Raw genomic sequence first — 23,525 nt, 5'->3', positions numbered from 1 at the left:
TCTCAGTTACTGCTACTCCACTCGAGCCTTCATGAGGTGCCCAGGTGACGACCCCAGGCCTCTGCTGAGGTGGAAGGAAACCCCTCTATTGAGGAGGCTGCAGGAGCGGCTTCTCACCTCCCACAATCCTCTGCTGGGGCCGGAGGTATCTCTGCCCCTTGACCAGCCCCCACCATGCTTGAAAACAAGAAGCACCAGTGGGCTAGGGAGGGAGGCAGGCCGTAGAAACCTGATGCCCGTCACAGGGCTCTGTTGGGGTTGCCAGGTGGTGTTGGCGGGGGTGATCACTTTGCTGGGATGATTTGTGGGGCCTTTCCCTAAGCTTTCTGTTCCAAATCCTCCCTTCACCAGCTGCATGAAAACAAGGTGCGGCTCTCCTTTCCTAGCTGCCCGAAGAGATGCAGCCGCCGCCTGTGCGCCTGAAGGGAAGCAGAGACAGCGGGCTCCGACAGCCGCAGGTGTATTCTTGGGCTGATCTGTGAGGGGCTCCAGTGACGTGGACTGATCCAGCCCTGCTGCAGCCGCTGCGCGCCACGTGCATGCCTCCTGCCGCCCATGGAGAGAGGCTGCTGGCGCGCTGTGCCCGAAAGCCAGGGGCCCTAGGCACAGGCCAGTTGTGCCTGCTGGGTACCGCGGCTCTCCCTTGGAGAGCCGGCGAACTCCTCTCTGAGGTCACCTGTAGCTTGGTGCTGTTTTCTCTGCATCTCTCAGATAAACAACCACTGCCAGCCCCCCTTCCTCCCTGTTGCTGTCCTTAAGGGAACAATTAAGTGTCTCAGAAGCGGGGGCGGTGTTGCGTTTTTCGGCTAAAGGCGGTATGTGTATTTGCTGCCGTCTCCTCCAGCCCCGCACCCTCGGAGAGGGCGGTGCGCGATGGAGTTTGCTGGAGAGTGGTGCTGAAGGGACAGCTCCCACGCCACCCTCCTTATGGGAGGGACTGCGCTTGAAAGACAAACCTGAGTTGCATTTTCACCTTCACATTACAGTCTCCCCAACTAGCCGCTCGGATTACAGCAGCCAGCACCCAGTCCCTTAGGTGCTCTGACCAGCCATCCATGGTTTTGCTTTCTCTCTGTGATGGTTACTCTTCATTCCGATGTTGAAAGATTGCATGTATTGTGCAAAATGAGGGAAGCGAGATCTACCAGCAGGCGGTGGGGGCTGCTTTTATTCCTTTCGCAGTTCAGCACCAAGGATGGTGGAATAGCCACCTGAACATGGGGAGAAAAACAACAAGTAGTTCTCGCCTGACAGAGACACACACAGGTTGGCGGAGGATCCGCCAACAGCTGCGAAGAAAACAACGTCTGGTATATGAAGAGGAGCCTCTCTCTCTCTCCTCATTAAGGTATTTGAGAAGCCGGAGGGTAGGGGGGATACCGTGGGAAAATCCACGCCAACCTGGCTGTGATTCCGTCTGGTCTTCCTAAATATGAATGTATAGGTAAAATCCGTGGGGAGGTTAGTGCTTTGAGAAAGTAGCAGCCCGAGCTACACGCTAACGGCTCCTATAAGGGTGTGCCTGCTGCCTGAGCTGTTTTGAGGTTTGGGTTTTCCTCCTAGAGACCAAACCTTCTCTTCTAAGTCCCTAATATAATAAAAGATGGACAAATAGCAAATAATTTAACCGCTTGCTTTTATTCAGAGAGCTTGATCCAAGAACCCCAGAAACAGAGAGGAAAAAGGGGTGGGGAAGGTGACTGATCCGTATCAAGGAGAAGCAGGGTTGTTTGGTTTCCCTCTGCTTTCTCTCTGTCTATATTGGGGGAAGGAAGAGGTGCAGGGAAGAGTCCAGATCACTGAGGGGGGGGGGGGGAAAGCCGTCTGAAAGCAGGGGAGGCAAAGACTGGTTTGTAGAAGGGGGTGTGGGAGCAGCAGTGCTTTGAATTCGTCAAGGATACAGCGAAAGGACTACGAGGTTTGTTTCAGGGTCGTTTGCAAACCAACTTTCCAGTCGTTGATGCGAAGAGAGGCTCTAACAGCTGCTATTGTACGAAAGCGAGGAGAGGAATAGTGGGAAAACGAGGCGGAGACCCTGGGATGTCAGGGGAAGGCAGGTCCTATTGGAGGGGGATTTGGGAAGATAGAAAAGGCAGTTCTGGAGATTTGGCTCATAGTGGTGGAGGGAAAGGCGGCAAGTTGGGGAAGAGAGGAAGGGTCGACCTAGGTGGTGGGCACAGGAGATGGGAGGAGGGTAAAGAGCAGGGAAGATGTGGGCTGCAGTGGGGCATTTTCGTGTAAGGGGGTAGAAAAGTGACCTCAAGAGAATCAGGCTCCCCATCACCCCTCCCATTTCCCATCTTCCTCCAGTCCCTGCTGGTCTCACGCTGACGGGTCTGTCTGTCTGTCCCCCCAGTCATGTCTGACCCAGAGAGATGGGCAAGCTCGAGGATAACGAGAGGGTGATCCTCAACGTGGGGGGCACCCGGCACGAGACCTACCGGAGCACGCTGAAGACCCTGCCGGGGACCCGGCTGGCCCTGCTCGCCTGCGAGTCCCAGAGCGAGTCGTCGGGCGGGGAAGAGCAGCCGCCGCCTCCGGCTCCCCCGCCACCGCCTCCCCCCAACCTGCCCCCGCAGGTGCCGGGCGGCTGCCCGGAGGCCAGCAGCGGCGGCCCCAGCGAGTTCTTCTTCGACCGGCACCCGGGGGTCTTCGCCTATGTGCTCAACTACTACCGCACGGGCAAGCTGCACTGCCCGGCCGACGTGTGCGGGCCGCTCTTCGAGGAGGAGCTCGCCTTCTGGGGCATCGACGAGACCGACGTGGAGCCCTGCTGCTGGATGACCTACCGCCAGCACCGCGACGCCGAGGAGGCGCTCGACATCTTCGAGACCCCCGACCTCATCAACGGCGAGCCGCCCCTCGACGGCGACGACGACGACCTGGCCGCCAAGAGGCTGGGCATCGAGGACGTGGGGGCGGCGGCCGGGCCCCCCGACGGCGTGGGCGGGCGCTGGAGACGGCTGCAGCCCCGGGTGTGGGCGCTCTTCGAGGACCCCTACTCCTCCCGGGCCGCCAGGGTGAGAGCGCGACCCCGGCCCCGCGCAGGCGCTGAGTAGGGGTCCTGCCTCAGCCCCTGAGCCCCGGGGGGCGTGGGGACGTGACCCTGCCTCAGCTCCTTTCCCCCTGGGGGTGACCTGACTCAGCCCCTCCCCCCCTGTGTTGGGGTGGGTTGCCAATTTTGCTGGGATGGATTCCTGGAGGTTTCAGCACCGGACATAATCTTTAATTCAAGATTAATCTTTAATTCCTGGAGACTCCAGGCCAATCCTGGAGGGACCGAATCAGCCCTTGGTTCCCCTAAGTCAGCCCTTGGTCCTCCAGGGTGTTTGTGTATGTGGAGGAGGGGTGACACTTGCTCAGTTTCTGGTCTCCCTGGGGGAGTGTGGGGGGACCCTGGTTCAGGCCCTGGGGTGGGATGTGAATGTGTGGACCCTAACTCAATGCCTGGTCCTCTGGGATGAAAGGTGTATGGGGGCGGCAACCCTGCCTCAGTCACTGGTCTCCTGAGGTGTGTGTGTATGTGTGTGAGGGGGTACTCCTGCCTCAGTCACTGGACCCCTGAGAGGTTTTGTGCATGGGGGTACCACTGACTTCTGGTGTGTGAGTTGGGGTGTATGTGACCCTAAATCTGTCCCTGGTCCCCTAGAGGGATTGGTGTGGGAATGAGTTGACCAAAGGCTGTATATAGATACCCACAAGAGTAGCAGGATCTGGACCCTGCTAGAGAGTGACTCTGACTCACCCTGCTCACCCTTTGATTTTGTGGGTGACACTGTGTTAATAGTGAAGTGAGGGTGACTTGCTCCCTGTGATTTGTGAGGGTGTCCTTAGTTATCTCCTTGCTTTGGTGTCTGGATCTGAGCGTGAACATAGTTTAACGTATGTGTGACAGAGGGTGATCCTGATTCACTCTAGTCCTTGGATTAGTCCTTGATTTCTGAGGGTGACCCTTACTCATTCTGTGATCCAGGACATAATTCTGTGGCAGTAAGTGATTTTACTAAGTTATCTTGATTTAGACTGGAAGTTAGGATTTTACCACAGATTATTTTCTGTTTTTGAGTGAGACCCTGATTTTAGTCTCATATTTTTGTTTCTTATTCAATCACCATGTGGATTCACTGTCTGACCTGTGGCTTTGGGCCTAATTAAGTCTCTGGAGTTCCTTCTGGTAAGGAAATCAGGTGCAGTTTTTGAAGAAAAAGAAATGGAGGTTTTCCCGGTTTAATTTTTTTTAACCCCCCCTTCCACAACAACCTTCCTTTTGTGTTTGTTGTAACTACAAGTGGCTTTGTTTTATGCAAGTGGAATACGTGTTTTGCAACATATGTATCAGGATTTCTTCTGAAGGGTTCAAACTTGGGCCTCATTCTGCAAATACTTACAACTATGTTTAACTTAACCATGGGAGTAGTCCTATTGACTTCAATAGCATTACTGACCTTTGTAAAATGAAGCATGTGGATAAGTATGTTGCTGAATCATATTTTAGGGCCTGATCCAGCTCCCATTGAAGTTAATGGGTTAATGCCTACTGACTCAAATGGGGGTAGGATTGGGTCTTTAGTGAGAGGAGAAACTATCCAGGCAGGAGGTGCATTTCTCCCAGCTGCTCTGAGGCTCCCCAGACACTCTTGTTCTTCACTGATTGGTAGCATTCCCAAGGAATCAAAGCTTGTGCAGCAGTTCGCTTTGTCTGTGCCACTGGCTTCAGATAATACTGAAATAAAATATAATAGAGGATTAATGATAATGGAATAAATTCCTATTGTTGCTTACTAATGGGACATACACACACACATTTATAATATTTCAGCAATATTATTTTAAAAGTAGAATGTGCTCTAAATGTCAGACTAATACCCATCTTCATCAAAATGCTATTAGAAAACATCTTCAGAATATTCATTACCTACATTTTCCTTTTAACTGTGCATTGAATCTATAGTGGGTTTGTTTGTTTTTTTTGGAGACTTTCCAACATTCTTTGCCAGAGAGCTGACAAATATGAAGTAAAGGTTAAATGGATGACACCAAGAGAAACGTGGAAAGGCAAATGCTGGCTATAATTGAGTCATAGTGCCATAGTTCCTTCACATGTTTTTGATCTGCTTGAATTCCTCAATAATCTTTCAATGCTGAGGACCAGAACACTTTATCATTAGTTGTTTGGTTGATATTAGTGGATTTGTCGAGTCTTAAAATGAACTGTGTATTTATATTGTAACATCAACATTGTAATCTGCTAATATTAATATTATAGAAGTGACTGCATTTACTTCTCAGTAGATTTAACTCTTGATTTCTAGTTTTGAACTCTTGATTTCTGACTGGCTGCTTAATACTGAAGTGAATAAGCCCATAACTAGGGCTATAACTACATTGCCTAAATTCAGTGTTTTGCTTTTCCTTAAGGCTGCTACTGTTTATGGTGACCTTTCTGCTAAGAAGGCCACTTTGTGAATTGCTAGGGGCTTTCAGAGAAGAAAATAATTTTGTGTCTAAGTGCTAGTGAACACCTAATGAACAATTTCATTTAATCACCTCCCTGCCACTTTGGGGACCTCAGGCACTGGTACACCTTGGCCCCATATATTCTCTGTCTGTGGTTTATAATAGTCTAGTCTCCTGTGGGTTGTAATATTTTGATCTAATTTCTGTTATTGGGTTTAGTATGTGAGTGCTGAGTGGTATTGATGGCCTGTGATATATAGGAGATCAGACTAGATGATCTATTGATTCTTTCTGGTCTTAAATGATGATTCTCTAGGTACATCAAGATTGAAAACAAAACAACAAAAACCAGAACGCTCATGGCAGTGAGTCTCAGAGCTTGGGTTAACTAAGGCTATTGTCCACAGGACTAGTGCTATGGGCTAAAAATAGTAATGTAGAGGTTCCCACTTGGGCTGGAGCCTGGGCTTTGAAACTCAGTGAGGGGAGAAGGTATCAGAGTCCAAGCAGGTACATCTTCCCCATAATGTGAGTCCCATGAGCCTGAGTCAGTTGATCTGGGCTCAGAGACTGACTGATGCTTTTTTTCCCCCTTTGGCAATGTAGACATAGTGTAAGACTCTAAGGCTAGGTCTACACTACCCGCCTGAATCGGCGGGTAGAAATCGACCTCTCGGGGATCGATTGATCGCGTCCCGTTGGGACGCGACAATCGATCCCCTAATCGAAGCTCTTACTCCACCAGCGGAGGTGGGAGTAAGCGCCGTCGACAGGAAGCCGCGGAGGTCGATTTTGCCGTGGTCCTCACAGCGGGGTAAGTCGGCTGCGATATGTCGAATTCAGCTATGCTATTCACGTAGCTGAATTTGCGTATCTTAAATCGACTCCCCCCTGTAGTGTAGATGTAGCCTAAGTGATGGCAACCTTACTCTGGAATTGAAATGCTATTGCCAATTTAGACACCATCTTTCCAGAAAGAAAGATAGCTTTCTGACACTTCTGATAAATGCAATAATAGTTTGTGTAAACTCAAACAAATGATGTGTAAATCTATAAACATTTTAGGTGCAATTCTGGCTCCACTGAAGTCAGTTGCAAAACTCCCATTGACTTCAGTGAGACCAGGATTTCACACTTTGCATTGTAGTCTATCTTATTGACTCATGAACCACTTATCTCAGATTATAGAGATACTTAGTGTTAAACGTTCATAATCACTATTATTTTTTAGCATTACTGTTCTATGTAATTTGAGCAATTTCAATTTTCTGAAATATGACAAAGAAGAAAACTGGCATTTTATTTATTTTGATTAACAGGATAGCACTTAATATTTATGATTTGTGATTTCTAAACTGTGATCTCTAAAAATAAAAATTTATAGAAATTCAAATGTAAGTTGTCATGGTAACCTGTTGTGGTGTGTGTGAGAGATTCTAGCAAGACCATCAAATGATGTTATATAAATAGTGGAAGTAACTAGTTTGTTGATGAAAGATGCATTTGTTTCTATGATTCTAAAAATCTTCAACTTTAATCATATTCAGATGGTAACTGAGATTTATTACCTGTTTTTTTCAATATTCTGTTAAATGGCCTAAGAATGAGAAAGTATTGATATATTAACTGATGTTCCTTAAGAACTCACGTGTCCAAAATGGTGGTGGTGGGGCTTTGATTTTGTTTCAGTTTTTTAAAGAGATATATTAGTAAAACAAAGATAAGATCCAGGTATGTTTCAAGGTAGAGCATGATCAGTATAATTTCTGCCACTATATAGATATGAAATGTGATATACACATGTGATATCTTTTAAATGGGATTACATAGAATAATTTCTTCCAAAATTTCCAGATCTATGCAACTTTTCCTACTGTGGTCCTCTTTTTGAACATTTTTCTTTCACTCCAGACATAAGTAATAGAGAAATCATTCACAAAACAGCATTTTGCAAAATACTGTTATGCACATATAAGAAGACACTATGCTAAGACACTAGCATAGAAGGTACCAGTCATTTAACATTTCTGTGTCTTTGTTTCCCCATCTGTGAGATAGGTATTATCCCTATCAAGTGTATTATGAGACTTAATTAATTCATATTTGTAACTCACTTTGACATCCTTAGGAGGCAATTGCTATATAAGTGTAAAGTATTAATTGCAGTCAAGAAGAGCAAATTGCAAAGAGAATCTGAAAAATTTATAAGGAAATATTTGAATCAAAAGTAAGTGCTGGGTGTGAAGGAGTTCAAACAGAACCAGCCTTTGGGACCCAGAAAGCTTTTAGTTATCGGACACTCCCAGCTCCAACAGGGACTTACAAATGCCAGAGCTAGTTTCAGATTTCATGTTTAAAACTAAGTAAATTTTCTAGTCCATTTTCTTTTGAAATATAATCTTGAATAAGTGATGCAATGTAAACAGATCATTAGGGTTTTTTTACTTATTTTTCAGAAACATCCTGGGTTATCCACAATCCCCACTATGGGCTTTCAGATCTGGCCTTAGGGTCTATAAAAACTGTGGCCACATGCCCCCCATTTTTTGAGAAGACCGTAAGTTCATTCACCACTTTGGGGACAGTGTCTGCAAAATGGGGTAGTTGAACAATGTGACAATCAGCATGGCCTATTTCACTAAATATGGTACTTCATGTAAGGCCCTTTACATTCTAATCCTAACCTTCTGTAGCTGTAGTCAAGTCACATAACCCGTAGTTTCCTTATCTCTAAAATAGAGACAATAATATTTGCCTGCTTCGCAGTGGGGAGAGTTATGAGCTAATTAGGTAACGTTTATGAAGTGCTAATATTCATTGATATGCAAAAACTTCTGAGAGTCCTTGCAACCTTTAGGTCTATCTGGACAACTACTTCTTGCAGAACTTTAAAAAAAAAAAGGTATATCCACCAGCACTCTCGCTGAAGCGGGATGGGAGTCGTAAAGATACCATACTTCAGTATAAAATTAGTCAGTTAAACTTCAAAGACTTATCTCACTAATCCTCTCTAAAATCCTCAAGCATTGTGATGTGACTGCAGTGGACAGGAATTAGTTACATTGAGCTAGATGGGAGAGGAGACACGTACAGGGGCGGCAGGTTTGTATAATTTTTGGTGGTGCCCAGAACGGGTCCAAGTCCCCCCCCCCCCCCCCGACTTGTAAGCCGATATATATATTTTAAAATAATGTAAAAATGGACTGGAAATAGTACAGTTTTCCAATATTGCACAATGTGTGGGGGGTATAGGGAGGTGAGGGCTCTGGGGTGGGGCCGGGGATGAGGGGTGGGTCTGGGGATGAGGGGTTTGGAGTGTGGGAGGGGCTCAGGGCTAGGGCAGAGGGTTGGGGTGCAGGGGTGAGGACTGCAGGGTGGGGCCGGGGATGAGGGGTTCATGGTGCAGGAGGAGGCTTAGGGCTGGGGCAGAGGGTTGGGGTGCAGGGGGTGAGGTCTCTGGCTGGGGATGCAGGCTCTGAGGTAGGGCGGGGCTGGGGATGAGGAGTTTGGGGTGCAGGCAGGCTGCCCCGAGACTGGGGCCAGAGATGAGGACTCCACAGTCCCTCCAGCCCTCTCCCCGCCAGCAGCACACTCACCAGGCACTGTCACTGCACATACTCCTAGGGGCTGGGCCCCTCTTAGGTCCAGGAAGCCCCCTCGCCTCCCCTAGGTGGGTGCCAGAGAGTGGGGAGGGTTGCCATCACATGTGTGCCTCCTCCCCTCCTCCCTCTGCAGTGGCGCCGCTCCCTTTTTAGCTGGCAGCAGCTGGCGAGGGAGCGTAGCATGGAGTGGCAGGGCAACCGCCCACTCCCCAGGGGTGCTCTGGGGGAAGCGCGTGGGGCAGCAGGTGGTGCCAAGGGAGAGACCCGGCCCTGAACATTGGTGGAGCCAGGCCTCCATGCCCTGAATTTGCTGGAGCGTGGGCACTACGGGCCCATATAACTCGCCACACCTGGAAACGTATTGTTTTGTAGATTCACTTCAAAATGCTAAAGTCCACTTGATGTATGGTATACTAGGGAGCTCTGTTATTAACAGCATCACTGCAGGAGTATCTTGATTCTTTATTTGGAAATTGTGCTAGTTATATCCTTAGGGTTAGGCTGTTAATGATGTATGAAGCTTTTAAAAATTTTGATTCTGGAAGTAAAATTGCTGGGCTAATCTGATTGAAACATGGCGAGAGGAGGAGTAAGGAAGTATGACAGAGTAAAAAAGAAAATGTTCAACTCAGAATATTCACTCACAGGGTAACAAACCTTTCTAATTTCAAATTATTGATTTCTTCTGCAACTGAAACAAATATATTTTCAGATGTTACCTTCTGAGCTCTTATGAGTCATATAGCCCTCTTCCATCTGGAAATGACTATAGAAGTATTCTAAGGAAATAAAAAGGATCATAAAGAAATTGAGAGCTTTTTTTGTCATCCTGGTAAGCAAAATGCTAGTTTTATTTGTTTAGTGGAAAAACAATACATTAGATTAAATTAGCTAGACCTAACCATTGTGTTTGAAATATTTAGTCTGTAGGGACAGTTGTTGCTTTTAAAGCAACAGGAAGACTTGTACTTTATGCAACAGTGGATGCAGCAGTATTACAGCAATTCATATCTAGCCAACGGATTACTGTACCCCAAGGGCTGATTAAATCATGTTGTAGATGCTCTTACTAGTTACCTTCTGGAATACTATTCCAACACTACCGCAATAGCTTGAGAATGTCTGCTAGAGGGCTTGACTGAAAATTGTTGCTTAATAAATTACCTAACAGCAGCTGATTTGGCCTACCCTAAATTTGGACAGTATCTGTTTGTTTGTACCATCATATCAATAAGGTAAAATAAGAGAGATTTCTGCCTGCCTAACTTCTGCCTTCTTTCTACAGCTGTTCTGCTGGCTGCTGTTCTTGTTTCCATGGAAACAAGCCAGCTCCTGATTTCCTGTTTCTATTGCAAACATTCTCTCTCTGCAACTTACTCATCTTAGAAAAGCATTTTGCCATGTCTCTGACATAAATGCCACACAGATGATCTGTCCGGTCATTTCAGAAACAGAAGATTTTATATCTGCATGCATGTGGCCAAATTCAGGTCTCAGTTACTCTGGAATAATCTGAAGAAAATCCAGTGAAGTCAATGGATTTGTGAATTTACATTGATGTAACTGAAAGCAGAAGTTAGCTCAAAATATGTGCACTTGCATACATAGCTAATGATAGTACAGTGTGAGATTTATTTTCACTTGGGTAATCTATTAGACAAAATTGTGTTCTGATTTTTTTTTAGTTAATACATAAAGGGCAATCTCTTGTATTTTGACCTTGGAAAATATTTAAATAACAGAATAATAGTTACTTTGAAGAAGAGTACTCATTTAGATGGAATGGCTGAAGTAGATTATGGCAGGAGGAAGACCCTCCCCAGTTTTGGTGGCTGTTGTGATAGGTCTCAATACTATGTGCTGGCACAGTGTTGCATCCTCATATGGTCACAGGATGCAGCCAGGAAAAGAGAATGGGAACACAAGGAGAAATGTATTGGACAGGTGTTTGTGCCCTTAAGCTGCCCCATAGCCAGCCAAAAAGGAGGCTGTGTGAGTATGTGTGTGTGCAGCATGAGGAATTTAGCAGAGGCACCTCCCTGGTGCTACCTTTTCCAATTTCTACCAGGATGGAAAATCTGTATTGATGCATAACACAGAAAGGTGATGGGTCAGATAATTCTGAAATCCCTAATGCAGCTTCCTGCATTTAGAAGATTTTAAGATATTTTGCATAACATTTCTCTGTCCAGGGCTGTCTGTAAATCACATAACACTTTTTGTGGGTGACTTTCAAGACCCACCCACCGCTTGTACCCCTTTGTAATACTGAAACACACATGCAAAATTAAGGACCCAATCACCTCCTAATGTGTTATATAACTTATGAACAGCCCCAGATTCCCTTCCTCCCCCACTAAAGAGAGGAGAGGGAGCACCTGTGTGTGACCTCCTCTTCCTGTGGAGTTTTCCCAGTTACTTTCTTACACCAGGAAAGGGGGGGGGGAGGAGTGAGAGATCTTTTAATAATAGATAGTATTTTATAGAGCTTTATATATTCAAAGCACTGTACAGACATTTTAGAGAAGAGGGATAAACCAGTTCTTCCTGGCTATCAAGCACTGTTGCTGCTCTATCATTGGTGAAGATGGTTGGGAGCTCCTGAGACTCCAGGTCTTGCTGTTGCTCACACTTCACATTTCTCAACTCATGGAGTGGAGAAGAGGGAAAGCCCTGGGTCCAGGTCATCTTGAGGGAGGGGAGGGAAGGGGAGAGGAGGGGGTGCTCTCTCTCTCTGTGTTTAGCAGATGATGGGGAGATGTGTTCCCTTGTTCTTCTTTGTATTTAACTCCTCTTCATACCATGTGTCTGACAAGGAGATTTATATATGTGCTTTTATAGCCAATGCAGAAACTTTTTTTTTTTCCTGGCAATTTACTTTTCATTGGTAACGAATTTACAAATAAACATGTATTTAGGTTATAACCTTTCATCTAATATAGAATTACAGTATACAACTCTGGTGTTGGGGATTTATATAGTAGCATAATTACCCCTCAAAATGGTGATCAAACAGGTACAAAAATGTTTTTAAAACAATGTTAATTGGTTCTCTTAAGTGATTTTATCCTAATAGCTTGCAGCTCAACATACTGTCCTTATTTGTACACAACACCTGTTGGCTTCAATGAGAGTTTGACCTGAGTAAGGACTGTAGCACTAAGTCCTTTCATGCAGCAGATACAATTTTAAGTGATGAAAAAATAAAGCTGTGAAATAGGTACAAACATGTTAATATTAATAAACTTAGTATCATGAATGTCAACAAAATAAAACAGAAATTTAAGTACAAAGGCGACTTGGGCTATTGACTTCATTACCGTGAAATATGCCATAGAAGGTTGTAATAACTACATGCTAATTCTGTTTGAAATACATATACAGAAAGGATAACATGAAGTCACTTTTGTTTCTTACCACTTCCAATTTGTTTAATTTAAATGTATTGCTAGTACTTGATAACTAAAAACAATTTTAAAAGCAGTACAGTACTGCACTTTGTTTCCTTCAGTTAAACCTTTGTAATAATGAAAATATGTCACCTCTTAACACAAAACCAAAGTTTCTGCTATTTGCATCTTGTTTTGGAGAACCTTTGACCAAAAAGATGACATTATAAGTGATAATCAAATTATCCAGCTATATACCATTACTGCATGTTATTTTCCTTCCTGCCTTTTAAGATGTCCAAATGCTCTGAGATTTTTCTGTGCATTTGGTTTTCATGCTGGCAGTTTAATTCAGTGTCTGTTCTTATCACAGCCTTCTACAGTCAGCTGGGATTCTAGTTCAATCATACACACACTCTACTTTTCTTCTGAGAATTAACACTGGTATGTTTCTTATTTTCTAATTTTTTTTCTGAAACCTTGTTCCCTGACAGAAGTAAGATTTTATTTCTGGAGTGGGGGTATATGCACCTGTCACATATATACAGGTGTGAAGGGGTCAGTTTACCACTGGCACCTCCTCATGGCCAAGCGTGGAACCTCTCTCTCCACTGGAGCCTTTCAGGGTGTATCAGGATCTTTCCCTCGGGAGGGGCCTTCAGGGAATGGTTGTCTGGGAAATTCCTGCCTTCAGTCAGCCCTTTTCTCAGGTTCTCTTCCCTGGTTTGCCCACAAGGGAGCTGTTCTGCTCCATTTTTAAACTCCTCCTCCAGCTGTGCATGCCTTGTAGGTGTTGCAGGAGAGTTGTGTCTGAGCCCAGAGCAACTCCTTAACCTCTTGTTGTCCAGTGTGGGGTTTGCACACCCCAACACATGTATAGATGTATATGGCAAAATTGTATTTTTTTTAATTTAATGAAATTATATTTGTTGCTTAATTTATAAAAGAGGTGATCTGAACAACCAGTGGTCAGACATTAAGTTTAAGCTCATTTGGAGTTTTTTCTTCATTGAGTTTAATAGAGCTGAGACTGTTGTCATTTTAGAGCATGTCATCGTTAGTACATGTTCTTCAGTATTGCTGGATGTATTGTACATAGTAGCATCCTGCATCTTGGCAGAGGGTTAGATTAGATGACTCTGGCAGTCCCTTCTAACCATATGGTTCTAGCTCATTGATATGCTACTGGAAAAGTGCTGTAGTCAGATGAGTAGTCTCTCTTAGCATGGTGATGAATACTATGTACTGAATAATAACATGGTAATATTCTTAATATTGTGTACATTACATATTTCACAATATAATTTTGCTTTAAATGAATGTAGTTTCTTAAGGGTATATCTCTGTCATTAGAGTAGTCTACAGCATATTATTTGGTGTGTCTGCTTATTGAACACTTTGTGCTGGTGGTTCAGAACAGCACTAATATAATGAGGTACAGCGTACTGACTGTATAAGAAATAACCTTTTCTTTTGCTATTTAGTTCATATCCTAAGGAAATAATTGTACTACAGAAACAACTGCCATCAAACTGGAATGATTGCATTGAACAATAGTACAAGGATACTCTAAGCCTGTGAACTGGAATAAGGTGTGGGATTTAAAAAAAAAAACCCAGTAATGAGATACTGGGACTCAATGTACTGCTAAGAAAATTGTCCTTCAGAGAATTACCTTTGGGAATGTATGATGTGGAAGTTAAGCAGAGTGAGAAAAAAGATGGTGAGAGAAACTCTATTCAGACATGTGTTGTTACAATAAAAGGCATTGACAAGGCTCCTAATACTTTTGTAACAGAGTCTTCAGCTGTGGCCTTCGTTGCACTGAGACAGAATTTGGAGAATGGAGAAAGCATCAGGGCAATAGGTGATCTAAAATTGATGGAAGAACAGTTTCCTCTAATCACACTTTTATTAGCCTGTTTAATTTCTCAGAATATAAATGGCTACAAAATATATTAATCTCTTATGGGCTGTCTGGTGTAAATTTAAGTGAAATCAAGTGTGCAATAACTAGTATTTAATATGACACCTGTTAATCACAAATTTCCCCTTTAAGAAGTGATGAAAATTCTTAAGGAATATATAAAGTGCATTGTTAAGTAAACAGGCATATTAGTATAAATTAGCTTAAACTTTGATTACTGCACAATTTAGGAAAGAAGTAATTTTGAGCTTCTAGAAATTGCTAATAAAAGGCCATGACAAGGCTTCACCATTAGGCATTCTGAAGTAACATAAAAACACAATTATTTTTTTCAGGGGAGTCTTATATTTTCTGCAGAGAGACTGTGAAAGAGGTTTAGAGAGAGAGGCACTGATATACTGGGACATTGGGAGAAGGATTTGGCAAAGACCCAGGACAGAACAAGATAGGAAGTGGTGCAGGGAGGCAGCGATAGGTCTGGGCTGCTGATTCAGGGTCCCTGGACCAGAACCCAGAGGAGAGGGAGGGCCTGGGTTCCCCTAACAGTCCACCAAGGGAGGTGGAATGAAAACCCCCTTGCAAGGGGTAAAGATTATTGAAACTCCCTGATATCTTGTTTAGGGACTAGTGAGTCTGGAGTTGGATTGAAGGCCAAATGTGAAGTTGATAGATTATTGTTTGGTGGACTATCGGTTTACCTTGGAAGGGGTGGGACTATATGTAACCCAGCTGGAGGGCCAAGTCACAAGACTCAGCAGACCACAGACAGAGCAGCTGTCAGCAGGGGATGTAAAAGGAGAAGAGCCTGCTACACCACATCCAGCCACAAGGGAGGCACCAGCTAGTGAGTCATGCTCCAACAGGAGAGGCAAGGGCTTCTGTTTGATCTTCCATGCATATTTGGGAGGTGGATTTTCCCTGTGCTTTAAATTCAAGGGAAAAGGTCTCCCTTTGATTTTTCCATCCAAATTTCATGGCATGATACATTTCAAAGGGAATTGTGGGTTCAATCCGGAGCACTCTGGCTCTGATCCAGAAAAACACATGCATGTGAGTAGTTCCTTTGACTTCAATGGGGCTTCTCTTGTGCTTGAAGTTAAACATGTGCTTAAGTGCTTTGGTGGATCAGGGTCTGAATCTTCAGCACCTTGCAAGAGCAATCCCTATAATTCCAACTAAGTTTTTTCTTTTTTTAAAGTGGGAAGCTCAGTCCTCTCCTTAGTGTTATAGGGTAACCAGATGTCCCAATTTTATAGGGACAGTCCCGATTTTTGGGTCTTTTTCTTATATTGGCTCCTATTAACCCCCCCCCCCCACCTCCTGTCCTGTTTTTTCACATTTGCTGTCTGGTCACCCTATAGTGTTATGATGCTCCTTCCCTACATTTCATGTTGGACTTTTCAACTGAAGAGTGTATATAGCAGATAGACTTCAAAAGCTCTCTCAGCAGTAAAATCCTGACCTCAGTGGGGCCAGTATTTCAGCCCTGGTGTTTGGATGCATATTCTACTAGGCACAAGCAAATGTTTAGGTTAAGTAGCTGACATTTCTGAGTGTACACATTTCAGACATCTCTCTCCCTAGATCAGTGAGTTGATGGAGATCAGTCTTTGGAGAAATGCTGTATATGTTATAGATTTGTACTGGCCTTTTGACAGCAGGAAAAAGAGTTCTTTCATATCAGCTGCTAAGGTGGCCACACATCTGTCCTGCTTGCAGAAGAAGCAGTGCTGTTTAGCATTCTTTTCATGAAAAGGCAAATGAAGCTAAGGTTGCAGTGACCAACAAATGTTCAACAAAGCAGGTTTGATGCATTGCAGCTACAGGGCCTCTTTGAGAAGTCATTGCATATCTAAGTTGATGCCTATACGATGGAACAAATGTGGGGGAGAATGAGAAAAAAATGATAAATGAGAAAATTATGCCTCAGATAGAAAATGGACAATCTGTGGCTTTCTGGCTCTAGAATGAAGAGAGAATTATGGTCTAATAACTTCAGTTTGTCAAAATAAAGCTAAATCTAAAACCATTAAAAATAACGTCAAGAGAAATCTTATACTGTATTGTATGAGCTTGTATCTGGTGACATTCGTAGCTTTAGGGAAGATGATGGATGCACTTTTTCAAAGTTGCAGGCTCATCCATGTGGGGCTATAGCTTTTATCATGCTCAACCTCCCTTCCCTGACTTCTAAGTGAGAAGGGGGGTCTTTATAAAAGCACCCCTTTCTTTGTTGAATGAATTCATTGGATTTTGGAAGCAGCTAATCCAGCCTATATTCTACAGATAACAAGCTGCAGATCCCCCCAATATGGTCTGAGTTCTAACGTCTCATTGAAAATTGTAAGCAAGGCCGGCTCCAGGGTTTTTGCCGCCCCAGGCAGCCAAAAAAAAAAAAAAAAGAAAAGAGCCGCGATCGCGATCTGGGGCAGCAATTCGGTGGGAGGTCCTTCGCTCCGAGCGGGACCGTCCGCCGAATTGCCGCCGAATAGCTGGATGTGCCACCCCTCTCCGGAGTGGCCGCTCCAAGCACCTACTTGCCAAGCTGGTGCCTGGAGCTGGCCCTGATTGTAAGTGTTGCTTACAAATTGCTTCCACTGAGGCACAAAAGCTCAACCGTTCTTCCTGAATCACCCCTCCCCTGCATATCAACATCTGGCCCAGCAGCTGAGCTGTTAAGGCCAACAGACTATATTTAATTTTTAACAATTCTGAATAAAATAAAGCAAATCATTTTGTTACAGTTCAATAAGCAACAGCTATTATAAATGTGTGTATTGTTAATGCTACCTTTTAATTTATTAGCATTGCATTAGCAGCTTTTCTTTGTAAAGCTAATAGCACACACCAGTTATTGATATGAAAAGCCAGTAAAATTTCAATGGCTTTGTAAACTCAAACTATTTAAATCTCACAGGCATTCATTAGAAGAAATGTTTCTATTAGTCTCTAGAGAAGGCATGGATTTAGTCAATTTTAGCTTTGTATTTTATGAAAATTGTGCATCACTACACTAGAATCCTGACAAATTCATATGAGAGAGAATGCTGCTCTTTGAAGTAACTTCTGCTTTCCCTAAAATATGAAGGGCTAACTTTTAAGAACAGTGTGAGAGAGTACTTATCTCCTGGTTTGTGTAGATACTGATTGTGCATTAACTATATTTTGAATTAGCAATTACTGCAGGTCAATAAATATTGAAGGTTTTCTTCACATTTACCAATAATGTTATTCTAAAACACAAGGTAATTGTGGTAGTTTCCCCATCATCCCACCCAAAAACCTTCAAAGCAAAACCCAACCCCTGTGTGACAGGGAATGTCTTGGCAATAGTGGATAGTAAAATGAGTCAGAGAAATTTTTCACTGTAATTCTCTTGCTGTATACCAAGTATGTTGCTAACATGACAAGTGTGTACACTATAAGAACAGGTATGAAATGTGACAGAGTGAAACTCTGAGTCTCATTCAATCCCCAGATGCAGTTGTGAATTTATACCTTTTTTTAACCTGTAGTTTAAGATGTTAAAGCTGGTTTCCTCTTTATCATTATTGCTTTTGGTGGTCTGTGCTACGAGCCATTAACACAAGGGGCTGTGTCCAGGATTTAGGACTGCTTGTCAGCAGAATGTACTTGTGCTTGTGTGTCTTGAGTCAAAACACAAACATTATTTTAAGATAGAGCTTTGTGGTACATGTGAACAGTCTGCTCTATCACTTTAATACCATGATATTTTTCACCCAGCTGAATTAAAGTAATTTTTGTTAGACAACACTTGTTAATAAATGCAACATTTCTTTCTTCCATGTAGTGTATCTTAATAAAAATTGAAAGGAAAAATTATATGCAATGTAAAGCCCTGATTGAGGAAAGCATATCTCTTAAGGAAAGTGCTTAAGTTCATGCTTTTTGGGGGGGAGAGATAGCTCAGTGGTTTGAGCATTGGCCTGCTAAACTCAGAGTTGTGAGTTCAATCCTTGAGGAGGTCAGTTAGGGAACTTGGGTAAAAATCTGTCTGGGGATTGGTCCTGCTTTGAGCAGGGGGTTGGACTAGATGACCTCCTGAGGTCCCTTCCAACCCTGATATTCTATGCTTAAGTCCCATTGAAGTAAATGGTACTTGGGCACATGTTTAAACCTAAGCAAGTACTTAAGTGCTGTCCTGAATAGGGATGGACTTCAGCATGTGTTGAAGAGCTTCCCTGAATCGGGGATTCAAATAAAAGCCCTGCAAAGCTCTTAAAACTCATTTGTATCCATATCCTCATCCCCAATACAAGAGCTGGGTAAGTGAGATTTATCCAGCTTCATTTGTGGCTGAAGAAAGGAAATCTTTCCATCATCCACAGGTCTTCGATGTGTCAGTGGAGATGCTTCACAGCTGCTAGTTTAGCCTCAGAACTATAATAGTGTAGTAGTCCCTCGATCTCCTTTTCATATGGCCTATAGTTTTGACAGTGGACACCCTCCCATTTCCAAACCTCCTCCATGTTACTAGGAAGCACTTCTCTGGCACCCAGAGTGAGCTGAGAACCCCATGTGGATTCTCAGCCTTCCCCACTCCTGAATACTGGAACCACACAGCTCTGCTGTATTAAAGACTTTCATTGCTTGCAGAGGTGGGGCAGGATTTTGTCCTTGGTATAATGAAAAATGCCATTAATTTAGTATAAATTTGAGAATTAGATGGTCAATTACTATCTTCATTTCAGAAAATTTGACCCTGTGACATGCACCTCAGGGAGCCCAGCAGAGAACATAATGAATTGCTGCCACTTTCTGCTAGCTCAACGATCAGAAAAAAGAATCCTGAATTTTTAAAAAAATTATAATATATAAAGACCAGGGCTAACATTTTCTGGCTTGGATGCCTATAAGTGGGCCCTTAAATAAGTGATGCTGAGCAACTTCAATTCCTGTTAAGTTCAATAGGAGCGACAAGTGATCAGTACATTGAATAAAGTGCCTAACTAGGCATCTTTAATGCATATGCAGACTCTTGTGTCCATGGGGAGTCTCATTGACTTCAGGGGGGTCTATACAGAACAGGAGGTTGTAAATTGCAGGATAAGACCTACATTAGAAAACTTAGGTCAAGATTTACTTTATTATAAACCAGTATTAAATCAGGATGAAAACAATTTACCTGTTTGATAATACACTCCCATTAGGGTGACCAGACAGCAGGTATGAAAAATTGGGACGGGGGTGGGGGTAATAGGAGCCTATATAAGAAAAAGACCCAAAAATCGGGACTGTCCCTATAAAATTGGGACATCTGGTCACCCTAACACCCATAGTTATCACTGCTGGAGTCACAACTGATGTCACTTCTCAGAGTATATTCTTATTAAACTATTCCATAACAAACTAGTGCTTTTAGGTATCCATCCTTATGAAAAAGCCCTATACAATTTAAAACTGAGCAATATCCTTTCTATAGGTTTATTTCAAACATCCTAGACATTTTAATACAGAATTACATCCCTGCTGTAGAATTCTATAGTGTGGTTTGAAATAAACCTATAGAAAGGTTATATTTCTCTGTAGTTTATTAAGAGTAATTTCTCTAGAACCCTATGAAACCCTATATTCTATTTATTTTCATTTATAATAGATACTGAAAAAGCACCTGTCCCAGGGATGCAGCTTCCTCTGTTGTAACTGGTGGTTCAGGGCAAGCACATTCACTGGACAAAGTTCCAGCATAGCCGCCTTGCTCATAAAGTTGAGTTATAATAAAATGAAAACTCATTGTACATATTTAAGGTGTCATAACATGTCATATCCAGGTTGCAAAACAGAAAGGAACAGCTCAAACCTGGCATATGCACTTTTGTCTTTTGTTGTGGGACTACAGAATAGAGAAAACAACAAATACCTGAAAACCAACATTTAAGCAGTACACAAAAAGGGAGAGTGCAGGCATTACTTTTTGCAGTGATTTCACCACCTATCAGCAGGGGAAGGTGTCTGGAGGCTGTGTTGGATGTAACAATGTCACTTTTCAGAAAGCTGGAGAGGCTGAAATGATATGTGTGAAGCTACAGGATATTTTTAAAATACGTTTTCCTAAGGTAGAAATTTTGTCAGGTGTTTTTTTTTTTTTGGGGGGGGGGGGGGGGGGGGAAATGAAAACATCTATTCTGCAGAGACTCAGTGTTGTTAACATTTAATTCACTGTGATTTCCTCCTCCTTCCTCCTCCTCCCCTCATGATAGGCTTGTCTGGCCCAGGATAGGAAGTGAGATTGGGACGGGGTGCTTGCCAGAGAGGAAGAATAGTTCAGAGGTAGGTGCTAGTGTAGGAGTCCAGAGAACAAGTTTAATTCCTTGCTCTGCCACAGAATTCATAATGCCTCTGTTCCTCATCTGTAAAATGGGGAAACTGTAATAGTACCTCCTTATATTGTTGGGGTGTTGTGAGGATAAAAAACATTAAAAATGATACCCACAGTAATGGAGGGTATATAAGTACCTGAGATAAGGGAGCATGTGGGTTCAGTAGCTGACTTTAGCTCAGGACATTTGTCAAATGAGGTATAGCATACAGTTTCTGTCTCTGGGGGAAGGATCAGGCATGTCTCAAGGGAGGCTGGGGTAATATATTCATCTGTGCCTTAACTTTAAGAATATAAACATGAGATGCACAGAAACTGCATCAAAAGAACATTATTATTGTTGGAAAGTCAAACACTCAAAAGGTAGGAAATGATCTACCCTAGCTCTTCATTCCAGACCCATTCTCCTTACCTAGCCTCTCCCAGTCTCCTTACGCAGCAAGTCCTAGTTTTACACCTCCCCATTCCCTGTCTCACTCTTCCCCTGCTCCCAGTCCCTGTCTCCTTTCCAAACCATTCCTAGTTCTCCCTACCCCACAGTTCCTTGTTCCCAGTCTCTTGCCAAGCCAGTTCCAGGTTCCCTCCTCTCAGCTCCTCATCTGAGCTGTCTCTCTGCTCCATACTGTCCTCCAGTCACTTCTTACCCCTTCACCCACATTTCTCATCCCCAGACGCTCAAAGTTTCCCTCCTTAGGTTCCTCATCCAGTCTGTCCCCCACCCTCCCCACAATTAAACCAGTATATTTGTCCAGCCAATCCCAGTTCACTCACCACATCCTGGTTCCTTGTCAGATCTCTCTGCCCTTCCTCCTCCCCATCCCATTCACTCATTGCCAATCACAATGTCCTTGTCCAGACAGCCCCAGTTTTTTCCCCAGATCCTCATTCAATCTCAATCCCCCTCACCACTGGTTCCCTTTCCCATCCCCTGAATTTTCCTTTCCTGGGTCCCAATTCCCTTGCTCAGGCAGTCCCAATTTTCCTCTGATTCCCCCTCCAGTTCCAGGCTCCTTGACCCAAAGTACTCCCCCCGGCCCTACCTCTCCCACAGGTCCAACTGCATTTGGATCAGGCAGCTTCCTCTTCCATGCAGCCTGGGCTCAGTGTGTGTGTGTGAGAGACATTGAGAGCATAGGAGAGACAGCCTTCCTACCTTCCATTTAAACCTAGGACCAGGCATAGCCCACAGCAGCCCAGATCTGCAGTTCCAGGAAAAGTCCTGCTGAGTCCTGGGAATCTTCAGGGAATCTAGCTGGGAAAGCTGTAGCAATTCTCTACTGAGCATGTATGAACTGCAGTTTTTCAAAGGCTTATAGCTTGGCCAAATTTAGAAGGATTTTCATGTGGACTACAAGAGGAAAATCTCTGATACAGAGGCCACCCCCTGCCAAATTTTAAGTCCCTGCTCCAAAGCACAGGGGGCATGAAAGCTGTTCTAAGAAAAGGTCACCAGAATTTCTTAACATAGGCAAGAAATTGTATTTTACTTTAGTCTCTTTCTTGGAAATGTATGAATTGTTGCAGATAAAATTTTCCAGAAAATCTCACACTGAGTCAGACACCCAACATGGAAAATTTCAGGCCAAATGGTTAAAATTTGGCAAAGGTACAAGCAACTGAAAATTGGATCTTGTAATGTTAAAGTTGCCCAACACTTCCCAATAGGCAGTGCTACCAGCTTCACCTATAATTGATTAAGAAGATGTACATTTTCAAAAATCTCTTGTTGATTGCTAGTTTGTCTTTCTGAAATCACTTTTCAGCTACATATTCATTTTGACACACTGTCATAGGTCACATGTGGGAATGCCATCCATGTAATCATCTTGGAGCTTGAAGGTTATATTGGTTGTTATGACTTGTAATCTTTAAATCATGATTTGAAGTCTTCAGTAACTCAGACCGAGGTTAGGGGTCTATTTCAGGGGTGGGTGGGGTGGTTCTGTGGCCTGCAATGTGCAGGAGGTCAGACCTAGATGATCATGATGGTCCCTTCTGACCTTTAAGTCTGAGTCTATGAGCCTTGGTACTTACACACATGCTGTTTGACTTCTCAGCTAGCCTTGAAGCTGAGATGCAGCTAATTTGAGAAAGGCACAGAGCTAGCAAGGGCTGTCCCAGGTGAAAAAAAAATAATGGCAGCAGTTGACTCTATACATCAGGAGAGTTCTGATCAATTACTGAAGGTCAGGTTGGTGAGCTGACTGTGTACAGTTGTGTGCTACTTTGTAATATGTCTGTTAACTATTTTATTAGAGTATTAGAAAATTGATTTTGATTAGCTAGGTGAGAGCAGCAATTGAGTTGATCTAAAATTGGGTAAGAAGCTTTTTCAAGGAGTAGGTGTCACCTACACTGCAGTTCTCAAATAATAAATATTTCACATAACAGGAAAGTAACACTCCGTGAATTGCTTAGGGATTCAAGACAGATGCAAGCCCAGTTAAAATGCTGTTTCTGTTCTGGAAAAATATCAGACAACATTTGGCAAATATTAAATGCTTCAACTGTATAAAGCACACAGCTTGTCACAACTGAGTTTGTTCCAAAAGCTGAGAAAGATGTTAATTAACTAAGTCTTCACTAGTCCTGTACAGGTAAAAGACTACGTCACTCAGCTCATTCCTTTGAACTCACTTGAATCCAGTTTCGGTGCCTATCTGAAAAGGACTGCACCTGTAGCCCTGCTAGAAATAAATGATAGTTTTTGAGAATTTGTTCTCATGCTTTTGAATTTTGGACAGTTTAATCTTTAGTATGTTTTCAGCACTTGACTAGAGGCAGCATATTTGATATATTTTGTAGAATCC

At 43.4% G+C, this 23,525-nt stretch overlaps 1 protein-coding gene across 6 annotated transcripts in view; it reads left to right on the top strand.

The window, feature by feature from the left end:
• Positions 1–897: 897 nt before the first annotated feature.
• Positions 898–23,525, top strand: part of KCNC2 (potassium voltage-gated channel subfamily C member 2) — a 151,047-nt gene continuing 128,419 nt past the window's right edge. For 2 of the 6 annotated variants that reach the window (XM_034771635.1, XM_034771655.1), the window contains exons 1-2: positions 898–1,348; positions 2,357–3,020. In XM_034771635.1, coding sequence (XP_034627526.1) covers positions 2,376–3,020 — 645 coding nt within the window. In that variant the 5' untranslated portion in view covers positions 898–1,348; positions 2,357–2,375. The remainder of the gene's footprint in view (positions 1,349–2,356; positions 3,021–23,525) is intronic. The other 4 variants (XM_034771628.1, XM_034771619.1, XM_034771610.1 and 1 more) reach the window with 3 other exon arrangements.

This window comes from Trachemys scripta, chromosome 1, assembly GCF_013100865.1.
Source record: "Trachemys scripta elegans isolate TJP31775 chromosome 1, CAS_Tse_1.0, whole genome shotgun sequence".
NCBI lineage: Eukaryota > Metazoa > Chordata > Testudines > Emydidae > Trachemys > Trachemys scripta.
The sequence above is the reverse complement of the archived record's forward strand: the minus strand, read 5'-3'. Positions and strand labels throughout refer to the sequence as shown.